A 19,286-nucleotide genomic window follows, 5' to 3' on the forward strand; every position below is an offset into this window, starting at 1 on the left:
CAGAGTAAATCAGGCCGAGATCCCAGCTCGGGTGCAGCCCGAGGGGACAGTTGTGGCTCTCGGGTCCCGCCACTACTGGAACTTGAGGACCTGCTGCCATGCGGCACTGAAACCCACCCAGACTCTCCAGCGTGGCGGTCCCGCTCCCGGCCCTGGCCATCCTCTGTGAACACACAGCCCCAACAAGGGCTAGTTCCAGGCCATCTGGCTCTGGAGACATAGCGAACAAGGCAGGTGAAGTCTCTGATCTGTGCAACCTACATCCTACTAGAATAGCAAATAAGTAACTAGGCAAGTTTATTTTATTTTTAAAAATTTTATTGGCATATAGTTGACTTACAGTGTTGCATTAGATTCAGGTGTACAGCCAAGTAATTTGGTTATTCATATACATATATTCTTTCTTTTTTAGATTCTTTTCTCATGTAGGTTATCACAGGATTCGGAGTACAGTTCCCTGTGCTATATACAGTAGTTTCTTGTTGGTTATCTACGTTATATATGTTAGTCACTCAGTTGTGTCTGACTCTCTGTGACCCCATGGACTGCAGCCCACCAGGCTCCTCTGTCCATGGAATTCTCCAGGCAAGAGTACCAGAGTGGGTTGCCATTTCCTTCCCCAGTGTTACGTATCAGTTCAGTTTAGTAGCTCAGCCATGTCCGACTCTTTGCGACCCCATGGACTGCAGCACACCAGGCTTCCCCGTCTATCATCAACTCCCAGAGCCTACTCAAACTCATGCCCATCAAGTCGGTGATGCCATCCAACCATCTCATCCCTCCTCCGGCCTTCAATCTTTTCCACCATCAGGATCTTTCCAATGAGTCAGTTCTTCTCATCAGGAGGCCAAAGTACTGGAACTTCAGCTTCAGCATCAGTCCTTCCAATGAAAATTTAGGACTGATTTCCTTTAGGATTGACTGGTTGGATCTCCTTGCAGTACAAGGGACTCTCAATAGTCTTTTTCAGCACCACAGTTCAAAAGCATCAATTCTTTGGCGCTCAGCTTTCTTTATGGTTCAACTCTCACATCTGTGCATGACTACTGGAAAAACCATAGCTTTGACTAGACGGACCTTTGTTGGTAAAGTAACGTCTCTGCTTTTTAATATGCTGCCTAGGTAGGTCATAGCTTTTCTTCCAAGGAGCAAGCATCTTTTAATTTCACGGCTGCAGTCACCATCTGCGGTGATTTTGGAGCCCCCCAAAATAAAGTCTCTCACTGTTTCCATTGTTTCCCCATCTATTTGCCATGAAGTGATGGGACCGGATGCCATGTTATATACAGTAGCACATATATATTCAACCCAAGTCCTAATTTACTCCTCACTTGTCACTCTTTCCCCTTTGGTAACCATAAGTGTGTTTTCAATATCTGTAAGTCTGTTTCTGTTTTGTAAATAAGTTTATTTGTATCATTTTTAAAAAACTAGGTTCCACATATGAGTGATATGACGTTTGTCTTTTTATGACTGCCTTCACTTAGTATGATAATCTCTAGATCCATCTATGTTGATCCAAATGGCATTATTTCATTCATTGTTTTCTAAAAAATTTTTTAATGACTTCTGCATATTTTTATGTATTTATTTTTTATTTTTTGGCTGCTCCACACGTTATGTGGGATCTTAGCACCCCAGCCAGGGATCAAACCCATGCTCCCTGCAGTGGAATCCAGGAGTCTTAACCACAAGGACCAGCAGGGAAGTCCCCATTTGCTCTTTTTTATGGCTGAGTAATCTCCCACTGTGTATGTGGACCACACCCTCTTTTCCCATTGCTCTGTGGATGGACGTTTAGGGGCCCTCCGTGTCTTGGCACTGCGAGCAGTGTTACAGTGAATAGCACAGTGCACGCGTCTCTCCCAGTTACGCTTTCTCCAGGTACGCGCCCGGGAGTGGGATGGCTGCGTCATACGGTAGTTCTATTTTAGGTTTTTAAGGAACCTTCATGCGGTTCTCCAAGGTAGCTGCATCCCTGTACATTCCCACGAGCAATATAGGAGGCTTCCCTTCTCTCCACGCCTTCTCCAGCATTTTGGCAAGTTATAAGCAGAAAACGAATCGAGGTGAAGGCAGAGGTTGCAGCTAGGGGCCTCAGTGTCATCTGTGGCCAAGGAGGCCTTTCTAGAAGCAGTGCTGAAGCTGGAGTCAGAAGCCAGCTGAGCAAAACGCATAGGGCGCCTCCAGCCTGAGAAGGGAGGTGTGGAAGTGTGCTCCGTGGTGCTGGCAGTGCGGCGTCGGGGGAGGAGGAAGGACTGGGCCCAGACCGCCGGGCGGTGACACACTAGGGAGCCGGGGTCTTACTCTGAGGGCCGCCGAAAGCCGAAGGCAGGGCAGCAACGTGGCTTCTCCGGCTCTAAAAGACCCTTCTGCCCGGATGGGGTGCGTCAGCAGCAAGGGAGGGTCACTGCTGGCTCTGAGGACACAGGAGGAGGCTGCTCATCAGGGTGGGGACAACTCTGGGAGAGGGCAGAGTCAAGTCCCGCCAGGGAGCAGTCCTTCCGGCGGGGAAGGGAGGAGGGGTCCCTTAGTAACTGCTGCCTGGCTGCTGAGGGCCGGGTAGGGGGACAGTCAGCAAGCACAAAGCTCTGCCGGGGCTGAGACAAACAGTCGGGGGCTGGAGGGGCAACGTGCACAGGGCAGTCTGGAAGGAAACCTTCCGCTGCTGCAAAGTCAGAGCTAGACAAGGCACAGAGAGGGACCAGGGCCTGCCTGCACAGCAGCGCTCGCAGGAGCAATGCAGGTCATCTCGCGGAGCTGCCAGCCTCCTCTCTGCAGGCTTCCGGGGGCACCACTTACTGGATTCTGAGCATCTACTCATTCTCTGCCACTCAATTAGAGTACACCTCCCCACTCTCTGTCTTTCTAAAAGTTCACTCCTCCCAAGAGAAGGGTAGCTAAATTTTTCTAAAATAAACTTGGGGAAAGAAGACAACTGATGACTCTCCCCCATTTCCAGTCTCTTACAAGGGTGTGAAACTGAGAGGGCATGACTAGATGGTCAAGAATTTGGTTTTCAGGACAAAATTCCATCCAATTGTCTTTGCAGGAAATCGAGCTAATTTACTGCTTCTGGAAAACTGTACCGTAAAAGCCTGTGTCCCTCGTTCATACCTGAAGGGCAACCTTGGGGCAGGGACCCCTCTTCTGCTGCAAAAGGAAGTGACTGAATGGAATTGCTCAGTGGAATTTGCTGCAGGCTCGTCCGCCACAAGGAGCCCGGGGGCCTGAGAGGGACTCGCATGCCGTGTGGGCGTGCTTCTCTTTCAGAGAGCAAGGGGACGCTGTGGAACCTTACCGTGGCTTCCGACGTGGACGGGAGTCTCCGCAGCCCCGTCATGGGGAGCGTGTCCTGTGGGCGCAGCAGGTGCAGCTTCAGCTTGCCAAACAGGATCTGCAACAGAGGCAACATCACGTGGCGAGCAGTCCCAGCTCTCGGAGGACCTGCACATCGCCATCACAGAGGTCAGCAGCCGGCCAGAGAGGACACCCCGATCAGGTGCTACCAAATGCCTAGGTCCTGATTCGGTACTATTCTCAGATTTAGAGGCTTTGAAGCAATGAATCTCAGTGTGAGAGAACATGAGCCACTTACATACTTTTCAGACAGTCACATGAAATAATGTTCATAAATTCAGAATAAATCTCCCTTTAACCCCTGAATAGGAAGCATATTCTATCAAAGAATCGAAATTCAGCTTTACCTCTCGAAGCTGATGATTACTCGTGATAAGAAACTGTTCTCCTGCAACAAAATGGGCTTCTTGCTCCAGTTCCTTGAGACGAGACTATGAAAGCAACAAACACGATCTTACTAACAGTTTTCACAATTTAAGATGATTTAATTTGCGCACCAAATAATTTTCAACAAGAGATCGTGTAAGAATAAAAAAGTAACTTATTATAATTTACCAAAATGAGAGATTACAAAATACAAATGTTGACTCATGATGGAATACTCAGCTCATAGAGTCAGTCTCCTAAGTGAAGTGGATCCAAGGAGACAAACTGAAAGAAGTAAAAATAGCAAATACTTCACCAAAGAGAAGGAGGGAAAGAAGGAATCCTCCACCAGCATTATGACCAGCAACGGGATCCAGCATCACCCCATAAGCTCGAGACCTGCCAAGGATCCCAAGGCAGAAGGCTTGGGTCCACAGTGCACGGTGACCACTGTGGTTGTGATGCAGGACCCTCCCTCCCAATAGAGGGAGCAGCTACAGGGAAACAAGCTCAGAACAAGCACCCAGACTAGCGCACAGTCCAGGCAAGGGGTGGGGGTACGAAAGGCCCAGGTGGATAAAGACAAAGGCACCTGATGAAACAGCTAACAAATACACTGCTGAGCATAACAGTAGGACGTGCTGAATTTATGAGTCCCTCACCTCCTTTCTTTATGGTCAGCAGAAAAGTAGAAAGACAGAGATTGGCAGAATGAATAAAAATGCACAGTCCAACTATATGCTGTCTACAAGAGACTCCTTTTAAAGATATAAACAGGTTGAAATTGCAAGGACAAAAAAAGATATTCCATTCAAATAGTAATAAAAACAGAGCAAGGGTGGCTATATTAATATTAGACAAAATAGAACTTAAATAAAAACTGGTTATAAGAGACAAGGTGTGATATTATATTCTTGATACAGCAAGAAGACATAACAATATAAGCATTTACATTAAAATATATGAAGAAAAACTAACAGAACTGAATGGAGAAATGGATAGTTGGAGATTTGAATATCCCACTCACAATAATGGTTAGAACGACCAAACATAACCCCATGGACTGCAGCTCCATGGGATTCTCCAGGCAAGAAGACTGGAGTGGGTAGCCATTCCCTTCTCCAGGGCATCTTCCTGACCTAGGAAAAGAACGCAGGTCTCCTGCATTGCAGGCAGATTCTTTACCACTGAGCCACCTGGGAAACCCATAAGTAAGGAAATAGAGAACTTAAACAATGATAAAAACAACTAGATCTAACAGACAGTACATAACACTCTACCCAACAATAACACGCATATGGGATATTCTTCTCAAGTGAGTATCAGATGTTTTCCAAGATAGACTATATTTTAAGCCACTGAGTCTCAAGAGATTTAAAAAGATTGATATCATAGAAAATATGATATAACCACAGCAAGTTGAAGTTAGAAATCAATAACAACAGGAAAAATAAAAAGTTCACAAAATTGTACAAATTAAACAACACAATTTTAAATAAGCAAAAGATCAAAGAGGAAATAAAAAACAAATTTAGAAATTACTTAGAGATGAGTGAAAACAAAGCCACAACATACCTGCATATGGGATGCAGTGAAAGCAGTGCTAAGGAGGAAATTTATAGCTATAAATGCTTATGTTAAAAAACAAGAAAGGTTTGAACTCAATAACCTCACTTCACAAATGAAGGAACTAGAAAAAAGAACAGACTAAACCCAAAGACAGCAGAGGAGTTCAGTTCAGTTCAGTTCAGTCGCTCAGTCGTGTCCGACTCTCTGCAACCCCATGAATTGCAGCACGCCAGGCCTCTCTGTCCATCACCAACTCCCGGAGTCTACCCAAACCCATGTTCATCGAGTCGGTGATGCCATCCAACCATCTCATCCTCTGTCGTCCCCTTCTCCTCCCGCCCCCAATCCTACCCAGCATTAGGGTCTTTTCCAATGAGTCAACCCTTCGCATGAGGTGCCCAAAGTATTGGAGCTTCAGTTTGGATGGTAAGTTTTATGTTATCACAATAAATTTTAAAAGATGTGTGTTATTCATTGTATGCTATTTCCTTCTCAATTAAAAAAGTACCTAAAGCGAAAAAGTCAGTTTCAGGTTTATAAACCTAAATGCAAAGGCTAATGAAAATAACTTCAAACATAATGGAAGAAAGACTTCATGAACTCGACAAAAGGAAAGATTCCTTAAACAGGATGCAAAGAGCACTAACCATAAAGAAAAAGATTGATAAAATTAAAAATTAAGGGCGTCTATTGATCAAAAGACATTCAGAGAGTAAGACAGTAAGACACAGAGGACGGAGGTGTGTGCCACAGGCTTGTACCAGGATATACTGAGACGTCCTATAGATCAGACAGTGGGGGACAGAAGCCTCAATATAAAAATGGGTAAAAATGCTGAGAAGCTTCAAACAGCCAACAGTGAAAGAAAAGCTATACAACCTCCTCAGTAACCAGGACATCAGGAACCAACATCATAACGAGACACCACTGCGTCCTCACCAGAAGGGCTCTCCTCAGAGTCCGGGGGACCCATGCCGGGGAGGATGTGCAGGACAGGACCTCGTGTGCACTTCAGGCAGCTGGGACTTTGCAAAGCAATTCAGTGTCGTCTGATGAAGCTGCGCCAACAGCTCATCGTGTCTCGGACCCAGGGAGCATGTGCCCACGGGCCTAGGAGACCTGCTCAGGGACACAGTATGGTCTGTGATGCCAGACACAACTCTGCTGCCATCTGCACTGAGGTGGGGCATGCAGTGGAGTACTAAGCCCCAAGGGGCATGGACTGGAAGCTGAGACACGGGGAGAGAGGTCGGACACGACGGTTAACCTACAGCTCCTTCTGAAAGGAAGCGACTATACTATCAAGCTTCTAAACGGAAAACTGTAAAAGAAATCAACAGTAGAATGACTGCCAAGTCAGGAAGAGGGCTCTGACAGGGAAGGGCCAGCAGGGTTTCTGGACATTCTCAGCTTTGACCTGGGTGATGGTCATCCTGGAGTTTCCTCTAAAATATTAACCTTAAAATAACTTAAGTGAAACACTTAATACATCTTTTTCATGCATCTTTATGCATCCCTCTGTATTTTTTACAGTTAGAAAACTTTAATTTTGCTTTTTTAAAGTATCCAAGAAACCCATGACCTGCCCTCACCCACTCAAGGGGCAATGCCCTCTAAACCACCACATGGCCACATGAGGTGGGCACCAGCTGTGGTCTTGCTTCAACTCTTTCCAAGCATGGTATCCCTTGCAGGAGTCAGAGATGGGCAACAGTGCCCCAGGCTGGGCCGAGTGAGGAACAAAAGGCCAGTCACGCGGGGGCGCCGGGAGTCACCCACCAGGCAAGGGAGGGCCAGCACCCACGCGCAGCCTGACAGACGCACTCACCCCGAGAAGCGCTGACGTCCGCTCCATCTCCTCCTTGTTCACCTGAATGCGGTGGCTTTCCATCACTGTGATTCAAACACCAAAGCAGATACCATTTGTAGCGCATTAGTGAGTCATTTCTGAGAAAGACTGCAGGGCCAGGAGCAAGCCTCCTCCCCGACGCGGACCACGAGGACAGTGCAAGCCCAGCCGTGTGCACCAGGACGGGCACTGCAGCCCGGCGGCGGCGGCGGCGGGCGTGGGGACGCCGTGGGTGGGGAGGCCCCCGGCCGTGCGCGAGGCTCTGCTCTCCCAGGTGCCCAGTGGGACAGAGTGGGCTGGGGGCCGGGAGCAAGGGCAGCGAGGAGCCAGAAATAGCCCTTCCAGGGGCTTCTCACGAAGTGTGAGGGTCCAGCACCCCAGGACCAGGACAGCTGCCGACATGGGAAACGTCCAGGCAGGCCGCCTCCCCGCACTGCTCTGGGGGGCAGGGGGCGGGAGGGCGGACGGCCCCCAGCCAGGGCACCTGCAGAGCAGGCGGCTCCGAGGGGCTCCCACGTGACCCCGACGTCCGAGTCCGTCTGGACCAGGGGTGACGCGGGCCACGCCCTCTCGCCACAGCAAGGGGAAGCTAAGGGTTTGCTGTTCTTTGGGGCCCATATGATGCAGCGCCCACCCCAAACTAAGTCACGAGAAAACAGGCGTCCCAGACAGAAGAGAGAACTCTGCAAAGACTGCATCACCTTCACGGTGCCTTACCTGCCAAAATCGGTGTCAGAGGAAGCTCCAAAGTCCAGAAGAGCTGCCATAAACCACAAACCTGTTTCAGGGGAAGAAATGACATCGTGTTACTTTGAAACTGTTACTTCTGCCCGCATTTGCTGCACAGCCCGCTTAATCTTGCTAAGCAGCTCCTCTGGGTGACATGGTTCAAACTTCTATTTCCGTCAAGTATCCTATCTTATGATTAATATTAATGCCAAGCGCAAATGGAAATATTCAGAAATATCTGGGAGGACAGGTTCCAATCCCATTTCTCTTCCATCTTTCTCATGTTTAAGTGTGATTTAGGTATTTGTGGCTTTAGCCTCCCACTTTAATTTCAGAACAGGAGGAAGGCCTGAAGCCCTCCAGGCTGCATCAGCTGGGTTCCTTCTCTGCTCCCAAGCTGGCTTTGCCCATTTGGGAGCAGGAGGAGAGGGAAGCGGCTTCCCCTGTGCCAGCTCACAGGGCACTGCTGGCCCCCCCGTCCTTGGCCTGCAGCCACTGCAGGGCACGGCCTCCCCAGGGTCCTGGTAAGAGCCCGCCCTTCGATGCCGGGGTGGAGAAGCTCCCAGCCAGTGCCTGTCCCCGCAGGCCTCTCTGCCCTGTGCTGGCCCCCGACTCCTGCCCTTGCTGTGGTACCTGGTCCCTTCATGCAACCTTTCTTGACTAGTCCTTCAAATGACCTCTGCTTCCCAATGAGACTCTGAGTGGAGCTGTGTCCATCACTACTGACTGAAATGAACTCTTAGCTTTTATGTTAACTGGAGAGTCCCAGGGACGGGGGAGCCTTGTGGGCCGCCGTCTACGGGGTCGCACAGAGTCGGACACGACTGAAGCAAATTAGCAGCAGCAGCAGCAGTGTTGGAAACGCTCCAACTGAATCAGAGTCTTAAAAAAAAATGTTACACAACTGTTGTCAACCTATAGAGGACATTTAAAAAGTCGGGTCTCATCATCTGGACGGTCCTCCAGTGAGTGATGCCCAGGGTCCCGTCTCCTGCCCTCAGGGACATGCCTCCTGTGCTCTGGACAAAGGCCAGCCCCTGGGCAGTGAAGCTACCACGAAACGCCTTGCCTTCAGCTGGGAACAGAGGTGCATCGTCAGTCTGTGGAGCGCCCTCAGGTTCGCAAGGACATTCTGATTCTTCAAAAGAGCAAAAGAATGAGCAGTTAGGAACATTTGGGAGCAACGCTCGTCACACTCTGGGAAGCCACAGCTTTTCCACAGAGACCGCACCCTGGGGCTGAGACCCATCACCCAAGAAGAGCAGCCCCCACACCACGGAAGTCTCTTCTTGGGCAAGTTCAAGATCCCTACTGCCTTCTTACTTTCTCTCCACCCCCACTGCCCTCACATTACAGGAAATGAACACAGAGAAGCTCAGCACCCCGGGGCAAAGATCACCCGTGGGAGGGACAACAGGAGGTGGACTTGGTCTCCTGGTCTCTGCCTGCACACTCGCCACCCACCCTTGCCCCAGACACACACACAGACGCTGGGAGGTGGACCAACAAGAGCCCGCAGTGAGGGTGGGGGGAGCCTCGGCCCCGACACGCGGTCTAACAGCCGCTCCCTCCCAGAGGCCTGGCATCCCCATTGCACCCCTCACTCCGCCACACGGCCCGCGAACTCCAGGTGCCCAGATGCAGCGTCAGAGACCCCTCCTCACGACGCACCCCGCAGTGGTCCTGCAGCCACCGGGCCTGGCTCTCCCGGAACCATGGGCACGTCCATGTCCGTGTCGTGGCTGTGCCGGCCTGCCACCTGAACACGCTGCCTGCTGCATAGCGCTGACCTGCGAGGCCGCCTCAGGACCGGCTCAGGCCCCGTGGTGCTGTTCAGGCCCCGGCAGCTCAGCCCGGCCGCACCTCCTCCCCCCAGCTGTCGTCGCCTTTCTCTCCTACGAGGTTTCGCCGCTGCCCCCACGGGACCCACACTCTGAGTTCTCAGTCTCCGTGCTCTCCTGCTCCCGTATCTCACGCCACGTCCCCAGACCCTGCAGAGCAGAGGCCCCCCCAACTGCTCACACCACGTGCTCCCACGACAGACACGTCGCTGGACAAGCATGAGTTCCTCCCAGGCTGCCTCTTCTCTGCTGAGTGTGGACGAGGCCTTGGGCAGAGCCTCCCGGGGGAGCCGAAAGGCAGGGCACTCAGGGTGCCTGGGCCACGCGGCCTGGGTGAGGGGCACGACTTCTGTCAGGGAGGAAGCACCTCCTCTGAGCAGGTGTTTAAGCCACTCCCACCTCTAACGTGTACATGTGTGTACCAGGAAAAACGCCCCTTTGGATTCAGAAATGCAGACTGAACTATGGCGTCGACTTCACCTTGGGTGAGGTGCAGACACAAGCCCTGTGCACCCGAGTCCTGCTCTGTGAACCGGGGCTGACCACACACGGGCAGACCACTCCTTCCTCCAGCTACAGTATCTCAGCCTCTGTCTGGGGAAGCTCCGCCCAACAGCATGGACCTTGGAGGACTGCTCATCTCCATGCCCTGCTGCCCTGCCAAGGGGCAAACATGCGACACAGCGGTGGAAAGGAGACTCTGAGCGCTAAAACTGTGAATCTTGGACAAAAGTGACACATGGTTCATTGCTGGCCCCGGGTCCGTGGGCTCCTGCCGCCCGGGCCCTCGGAGCTGCCAGGGCCCTTGGAACTGCCCAGGCCCTCGGAGCCGCCCAGGTCCTCAGAGCCTCGGAGCCGCCCGGGCCCTCAGAGCCGCCCGGGTCCTCAGAGCCTCGGAGCCGCCGGGCCCTCGCAGCCGCCCGGCTGCTGTCCTCCCAAAGCTCGCTCTGCCTTCCCTCTGAGTCTCAGCCGCCCCACTTTCCTCTGACAAATTCCTTTCAGACTAAGGGAGAGTGATTTTCTCTGTTTCCAACCCCAAGCCTCTATCTGACACAGATCCCCGACTCCACCCCGCCAAGCGGGTCTGTAGGAGCAAATGCCCCAAACGACAGTCCCGAGGTCAGCCGGCGTGCAGGGCAGGCTCGCACGGCCTCCTGCTTGGCCTTCCAGTCATGCTTTGAACTGGGCTTGTTCACGGACAGCCGGGGAGCCTCGAGAGACTGGCTGAGGGTGCGGGCGCTGCTCCGGCTTGGCTACCCTCCCTGGCCCTGCTGTGCAGCACATCAGGTCTCCCTCGCCCCGGGCTCCAGGCAGGGTTCCAGGGCTGCACGCACCCTTGCTTCTGCAGATAATGGTTCCCAACAAGAGAGAGGGGCCTGGAGAGACAGACGCGGGCAGCCTCTACAACTTTCCCCACGGGAACTGAGGAGTGGCCACCCCCAGCCTCCGCCACGGGGGCCAAGTCTCCAGAACAAAGGATTTATCAACAAGCAGCTGTCTGCTCACAGAACAAGTGACCGTCTGACACCAAGGACCCATTTAGGAGAATCAGGCCGTGAATGGCATTTCTCAGGGACAGCTTTACAAAGGGACAGAAGTCATCCATTCTTACTCAGTATTCTCTAGCAGAATGCATTTCTGCCAAACAAGTAAAAGTGGATGTCGGCAATGTTCTTTTCACTCCTGGGCTGTCCATGAAGTAGAAAAAATTCTCAGAGGAAAATTAAGGTTGTATTAAGGTCCATAAACCTTATCTTAAAACAACTCACCACAGTCTTTCTTGAGGAATTTTCATCCATGTTGTTGACTGTAAGTGTGGTGGGGTTTCCCAGGTATTTTGCCACTAAATCTTCAAAAGAGGGTGCAGCATCACTAGGATCTATAAGCCACGCAGCAATTCTGGGATCTAGCCCTACAAAGTCAGCAACTGCAGAGAGAAAGGTCACTTAGCCATTCTGTGAAAAACAAGTACTTTCCCCTGCCATGGAACAATGGACTGGCTCAAAATTGGGAAAGGAGTATGACAAGGCTGCATATTGTCACCCTGCTTATTTAACTTATATGCAGAGTATATGTAGGCTGGATGAAGCACAAGCTGGAATCAAGATTGCTGGGAGAAATATCAATAACCTCAGATATGCAGATGACACCACCCTTATGGCAGACAGTGAAGAGGAACTAAAGAGCCTCTTGATGAAAGTGAAAGAGGAGAATGAAAAAGCTGGCTTAAAACTCAACGTTCAAAAAATGAAGATCATGGCATCCAGTCCTGTCACTTTATGGCAAATAGATGGAGAAACAATGGAAACAGAGAGATTTTATTTTCTTGGGCTCCAAAATCACTGCCTATGGTGACTGTAGCCATGAAATTAAAAAAAGATGCTTACTCCTTGGAAGAAAAGCTATGACAAACCTTGCTTGCTTGCTTGCTTAGTCACTTCAGTCGTGTCCAACTCTCTGCGACCCCATGAACCATGGCCAGCCAGGCTCCTCTGTCCATGGGATTCTCCAGGCAAGAATACTGGAGTGGGTTGCCATTTCCTTCTCCAGTGATAAAGTATGAAGTGAGTGAAGTGGGAGAAGTAAAGTTGCTCAGTCGTGTCTGACTCTTTGCGACCCCATGGACTGCAGCCTACCAGTCTCCTCTATCCATGGGATTCTCCAGGCAAGAGTACAGGAGTGGGTTGCCATTTCCTTCCCCAACCTAGACAGTGCATTAAAAAGCAGAGACATAACTTTGCCAACAAAGGTCCACATAGTCCAAAGATATAGTTTTTCCGGTAGTCATGTATGGATGTGAGAGTTGGACTTTAGAGAAGGCTGAACACTGATAAGTTGATGCTTTTGAACTGTGGTGTTGGAGAAGACTGTTTAGAAACCCTTGGACAGCAAGAAGATCAAACCAGTCAATCCTAAAAGAAATCAACCCTGAATATTCATTGGAAGGACCGATGCTGAAGCTGAAACTCCAATACTTTGGCCACCTGATGCAAAGAGTCGACTCATTGGAAAAGACTCTGACGCTGGGAAGATTGAAGGCAGGAGGAGAAGGGGGCGACAGAGGATGAGATGGTTGGATGGCAACACTGACTCAATGCACATGAGTTTGAGCAAGCTCCAGGAGATGGTGAAGGACAGGGAAGCCTGGCTTCCTGTGCTGCAGTCCGTGGGCCTGCAGAGTCAGACACGACTGAGCGACTGAACAACAATAACAAGGTCCGCATTCACAGTTATAGTCCTGCCGCCCTCCTATCACAGAGCTAAGCAACAAGGGACGCTCTGGCACTCATGAAGGATGCGGAGCCTTCGGTAAGAGTGGTCCCCACCAGCCAGGTCCCCCACAGCCAGTCTCCAAGGGGAATCCATCCCAAACTAACTCTCAATGATGCTGAAAGAGATGGATGTCGGAAGCCTTCGCCCCACCCCTGCCGTCTCGCCTCACTTTTCTCCCTGCTCTGGGGCCTCTCTCTGCCCCGTGCACCTCTCTCTTCAACCATGCGTCTCCCCACTTCCACTGTTCCCAAGTCTCCCCTCCTCCACCCCCTGCGGGACGGCCTCCCCGACCCGGCACCGGGGTGCAGGACCCTCCTCCACCCCCTGCGGGACGGCCTCCCCGACCCGGCACCGGGGTGCAGGACCCTCCTCCACCCCCTGCGGGACGGCCTCCCCGACCCGGCAACGGGGTGCAGGACCCTCCTCCACCCCCTGCGGGACGGCCTCCCCGACCCGGCAACGGGGTGCAGGACCCTCCTCCACCCCCTGCAGGGAAGCCTCCCTAACCTGGCACCGGGGTGCAGGACCCTCCTACACCTCCTGCGGGATGGCCTCCCCGACCCGGCACCGGGGTGCAGGACCCTCCTCCACCCCCTGCGGGATGGCCTTCCCGGCCCAGCACCGGGGTGCAGGACCCTCCTCCACCCCCTGCGGGACGGCCTCCCCGACCCGGCACCGGGGTGCAGGACCCTCCTCCACCCCCTGCGGGATGGCCTTCCCGGCCCAGCACCGGGGTGCAGGACCCTCCTCCACCCCCTGCGGGACGGCCTCCCCGACCCGGCACTGGGGTGCAGGACCCTCCTCCACCTCCTGCGGGACGGCCTCCCTGACCCGGCAACGGGGTGCAGGACCCTCCTCCACCCACTGCGGGACGGCCTCCCAGACCCGGCACTGGGGTGCAGGACCCTCCTCCACCTCCTGCGGGACGGCCTCCCTGACCCGGCAACGGGGTGCAGGACCCTCCTCCACCTCCTGCGGGACGGCCTCCCTGACCCGGCAACGGGGTGCAGGACCCTCCTCCACCTCCTGCAGGGAAGCCTCCCCAACTCGGCACCGGGGTGCAGGACCCTCCTCCACCCGCTGCGGGATGGCCTTCCCGGCCCAGCACTGGGGTGCAGGACCCTCCTCCACCCCCTGCGGGACGGCCTCCCCAACCCGGCACCGGGGTGCAGGACCCTCCTCCACCCCCTGCGGGACGGCCTCCCAGACCCGGCACCGGGGTGCAGGACCCTCCTCCACCCCCTGCGGGACGGCCTCCCAGACCCGGCACTGGGGTGCAGGACCCTCCTCCACCCTCTGCGGGACAGCCTCCCCGACCTGGCACTGGGGTGTCAGCTTCCCGAGTCTCGAGAGAGAAGGAGGAGGGGTGAGGTGATCTGTGCAGCACCCTGCTGGGAGGAACCCTACAAAACAGCTACTATGCTGCACGTGGTGTGTGCAAAGAAACTCGGCATAAGGCCGCCCTCGACCCTGGGAGGCTACATCACCCCTCACCTGGTAGTCTCCTCGTCTGAAAACTGGGAGAAAAGATTACTGGAAGTAGCCATGGGACACATATGAATGCACTTTTTAAATTTTTATTTTGTTTTTTTGGCCACGCCATGCCGAATGTGGGATCTTAGTTCCCTGACCACAGATCAAACCCACGCCTCTGCGTTGGTAGCTTGGAGTCTTAACCACTAGACCACCAGGGAAGTCCTGAAAGTGCTGCTTAAATCAAAAAAAAAAAAGTGATATTTGCCTAATATATTTTAGTACCAGAGAATTTTAGACATGGAGAGGGAGTAATAAAAGGATGGGGTGACTGATAAATTAAGAGACAAGTCTGGCAATCCTGAGTGACTGCTCTCCGAAGTTGCTGTAACATTTTGAAGTCTACTTCACAAAAACAAAGAGTCGGTCTTTAAACAAAACTGTAGTCTTAGATCACATCACACTAAGTGTTATATTTTCTGGCATATTTAAGTCACAGTAGTCTAAGAGATTGATGTTTACCTAAGCAGCCAGTATTGTCGCTATTTTTTTCATAGCTGGGAAGTCGCCTGTGTTGACAGATTTGGAACTCTGGGGGACAGAAAGTCAGTCAGCACTCTGCCTGCCTGCTGCCCATCAGCTGTCAGGACTTTATGTAACCGTGTCTGCCAACACTGACCCAGCCACACGATTTCATTCTGTTTGCCTTTCAAAGCGCTAGTATTCCCAAATTAAGGGTTCTTATCAACACATACTTTTGAAAAACCTTGGGGAAGGTCTGACAGCACTGGAATAGTCTGGGGACTGTTCCCTACAGACTCTTGTAACTAACAAACTGAAGCTACCAGGACAAGCCTCACACTGGGGAGAATGTCAAGTATTAGAAAAGAAGTGCCAACAAAGCAGACTGTGAATGAGCTGAGAAAAATTAAGAAAATGATAGAAGTCATGGTGGTAAAGAACCCGCCTGCCAGTGCAGGAGACATAAGAGACACAGGTTTGATCCCTGGGTTGAGAAAATCCCCTGGAGGTGGGCATGGCATCCCACTCCAATATTCTTGCCTGGAGAATCCCATGGACAGAGGAGCCTGGAGGGCTACAGTCCAAAGAGTCAGACACAACTGAAGTGACTTAGCATGAAAATGAAGAACTCAGTTAGAAATACTTAGAGATTAGGTGACTTAGTAAAAGAAAAACTTGATGAATAGATGAAAGAATTCAGGAAAGCAAAGTAAAACCAAAAAACCATTTCTGAAATAAAAACTAAACTGGCAATCAGTTCAGTTCAGTCGCTCAGTCGTGTCTGACTTTTTGTAACCCCATGGACTGCAGCATGCCAGGCTTCCCTGTCCATCACCAACTCCCAGAGCTTGCTCAAACTCATGTCCATGAGTCAGTGATGCCATCTAAACATCTCATCCTCTGTCGTTTCCTTCTCCTCCCGCCTTCAATCTTTCCGATCATCAGGGTCTTTTCCAATGAGTTGGTTCTTCACATCAGGTGGCCAAAGTATTGGAGCTTCAGCTTCAGCTTCAGCATCAGTTCTTCCAATGAATATTCAGGACTGATTTCCTTCAGGATTGACTGGTTTGATCTTACTGTCCAAGGGATTCTCAAGATTCTTCTCCAACACCACAGTTCAAAAGCATCAATTCTTCAGTGCTCAGCTTTCTTTATGGTCCAACTCTCACATCCATACATGACTACTGAAAAAACCATAGCTTTGACTAGACAGACTTTTGTCAGAAAAGTAATGTATGTCTCTGCTTTTTAATATGCTGTCTAGGTTGGTCATAGCTTTTCTTCCAAGGAGCAAGCGTCTTTTAATTTCATGGCTGCAGTCACAATCTATAGCGATTTTAGAGCCCCGCAAAATGAAGTCTGTCTCTGTTTTCATTGTTTCCTCATCTTTTTCCCATGAAGTGATGGGACCAAATGCCATGATCTTCAGTTTTTGAATGTTGAGTTTTAAGCCAGCATTTTCACTCTCCTCCTTCAGCTTCATCAAGAGGCTCTTTAGTTCCTCTTCGCTTTCTGCCATAAGGGTGGTGTCATCTGCATATCTGAGGTTATTGATAGTTCTCCCAGCAATCTTGATTCCAGCTTGAGCTTCATCCAGTCCAACATTTCAGATGATGTACTCTGCATATAAGTTAAATAAGCAGGGTGACAATATACAGCCTTGATGTACTTCTTTCCCAATCTGGAACCAGTCTGTTGTTCCATGTCCAGTTCTAACTGTTGCTTCCTGACCTGCATACAGATTTCTCAGGAGGCAGGTAATGTGGTGTGGTATTCCCATCTCTTTCAGAATTTTCCACAGTTTGTTGTGATCCACACAGTCAAAGGCTTTGGCATAGTCAATAGAGCAGAAATAGATGTTTTTCTGGAACTTTGTTGCTTTTTCTATGATCCAACAGATGTTTTCAATTTGATCTCCGGTTCCTCTGCCTTTTCTAAATCCAGTTTGAACATCTGGAAGTTCTGGGTTCACGTACTGTTGAAATCTTGCTTGGAGAATTTTGAGCATTACTTTGCTAGCGTGTGAGATGAATGCAATTGTGCGGTAGTCTGAACATTCTTTGGCAATGCCCTTCTTTGGGACTGAAATGAAAACTGACCTTTTCCAGTCCTGTAGCCACTGCTGAATTTTCCAGATTTGCTGGCATATTGAGTGCAGCACTTTCACAGCATCAGCTTTTAGGATTTGAAATAGCTCAACTGGAATTCCATCACCTCCACTAGCTTTGTTCATAGTGATGCTTCCTAAGGCCCACTTGACTTCACATTCCAGGATATCTGGTTCTAGGTGAGTGATCACACCATTGTGATTATCTGGGTCATGAAGATCTTTTTTGTACAGTTCTTCTGTGTATTCTTGCCATCTCTTCTTAATATCTTCTGCTTCTGTTAGGTCCATACCATTTCTGTCCTTTATTGAACCCATCTTTGCATGAAATATTCCTTTGGTATCTCTAATTTTCTTGACGAGTGCCGGGAGCCAGCTCACGAGATCCCACTCATGACAGGGTCATGAGGAAAAGGACTGATTGAGCAAGGCTTCTCAGGCCTCAGGGATTCTCGGAAGGCTGCCTCAGCGCTCACCTTAAAGATGATACCTGTCTTTCTGATGTTTACTATAATAAACCTCTTCTTATTTTCTATGACTTAGGCAAAAGGCCTTTCCTGATTTCCCTTCTAAAATAGATCATCCTGAAACCTCAATCGACAAGGCCCCTGAACCGTAGCACCCTAAATAAAATTATCTGCGATATAGAGTATGCTAATCTAAATTCCTTTTGCTAACATATTGGTTTGTTTAATAAATGTACCTGTGCCTTTGGAGCTAATGTGCATGACTGCTCCCTAGTAATAAAACAGCATTGAGAGCCTCCACACAGAAAGCCCCTATGGGCACAAAACCCTTTGCAGGAAAAAAGGCTTGTTAGGAAATATATAAAATATTGCTTTGTGAAACTGTTACTTAATCTATATTTACTATGTTTTTACTCTTAATGTATTTAGCCTATATAATGAAAGCATAATAGTTAAAGATTTATATAAATAGAAGTTTAGCTTTAATACAAATAATAAGACAATTGTTGATTTAACTGATGATTCTTACTTAGAGGAACTTCAGCTTGCTGTTCTATGACTTTATGGAACTACATTCTTTTCTGTTAAGCTTAAGGCATAGAGTAAATTACCAAAAACAAGTTTTACCTTAAAACTTCCTGTTGATGAATTCTTTCCTGATGTGCCCGATACAAAAGTGTTCTGACTGATCAACCCTTATCAATGGAGAGTCACAAGGTGTTAGCAGGCCCCCAGGCCAGAAGATGATGTAAACAAAATGAGGCTTTTTGTAACTAAAGACATGTAAACGGCTTCGATGAGGGTTGAAACTGCTGGCCCATTAAGCTAAATTGATAGGCCCATTAAGATATACCCATTAAGCTGAATTGGTATGTCCCTTAAGCTAAATTGGTAAGTCCCTTAAGCTGAATTGGTATGACTCTATACTTTACATTTGTTTCTATATACCACTCAAAATATAAAAGCTGTCTTAAAAAAACAATAAAGTAGAAGACACTTGGAAACGCTGAGACTTGCTGTGTGTTCTCATTCGTATCGCTGACGCAGTCCTTCCTGAGGGAACCCCTGGACCTGCTGGAGCTGGACTCCGGCAGAAGAGATCTCTAGTCTTTTCCATTCTGTTGTTTTCCTCTATTCCTTTGCACTTATCACTGAGGAAGGCTTTCTTATCTCTCCTTGCTATTCTTTGGAACACTGCATTCAGATGGATATATCTTTCCTTTTCTCCTTCGCCTTTCACTTCTTTTCTCAGCTATTTGTAAGGCCTCTTCAGACAACCATTTTGCCTTCTTGCATTTCTTTTTCTTGGGGTTGGTTTTGTTCATTGCCTCCTGTACAATGTTACGAACCTCCATCATAGTTCTTCAGGCACTCTGTCTATCAGATCTAATCTCTTGAATCTATTTGTCACTTCTACTATATAATCATAAGGGATTTGATTTAGGTCATACCTGAATGGTCTAGTGGTTTTCCCCACTTTCTTCAATGTAAGTCTGAATTTGGCAATAAGCAGTTCATGATCTGAGCCACAGTCAGCTCCCGGTCTTGTTTTTTCTGACTGTATAGAGCTTCTCCATCTTTGACTGCAAAGAATATAATCAATATGATTTCAGTATTGACCATCTGGTGATGTCCACGTGTAGAGTCTTCTCTTGTGTTGTTGGAAGAGGGTGTTTTCTATGACCAGTGCGTTCTCTTGGCAAAACTGTTAGTCCTGCTTCATTCTGTAC

The 19,286-nt window shown here is 49.8% G+C and overlaps 1 protein-coding gene across 1 annotated transcript in view; it reads right to left on the reverse strand.

Annotated features, from left to right (window-relative positions):
* Positions 1-19,286, reverse strand: part of POLN (DNA polymerase nu) — a 137,625-nt gene that overhangs the window by 77,205 nt on the left and 41,134 nt on the right. Inside the window, 6 exon segments of the mRNA XM_081579010.1 lie at positions 3,302-3,397; positions 3,708-3,791; positions 7,124-7,188; positions 7,862-7,922; positions 8,943-9,011; positions 11,484-11,641. Of these exon segments, the coding sequence (XP_081435136.1) occupies positions 3,302-3,397; positions 3,708-3,791; positions 7,124-7,188; positions 7,862-7,922; positions 8,943-9,011; positions 11,484-11,641 (533 nt within the window).

The sequence above is a fragment of the Giraffa tippelskirchi genome, chromosome 1, assembly GCF_054371585.1.
Source record: "Giraffa tippelskirchi isolate mGirTip1 chromosome 1, T2T-mGirTip1v1.2.pri, whole genome shotgun sequence".
Taxonomy (NCBI): Eukaryota; Metazoa; Chordata; class Mammalia; order Artiodactyla; family Giraffidae; genus Giraffa; species Giraffa tippelskirchi.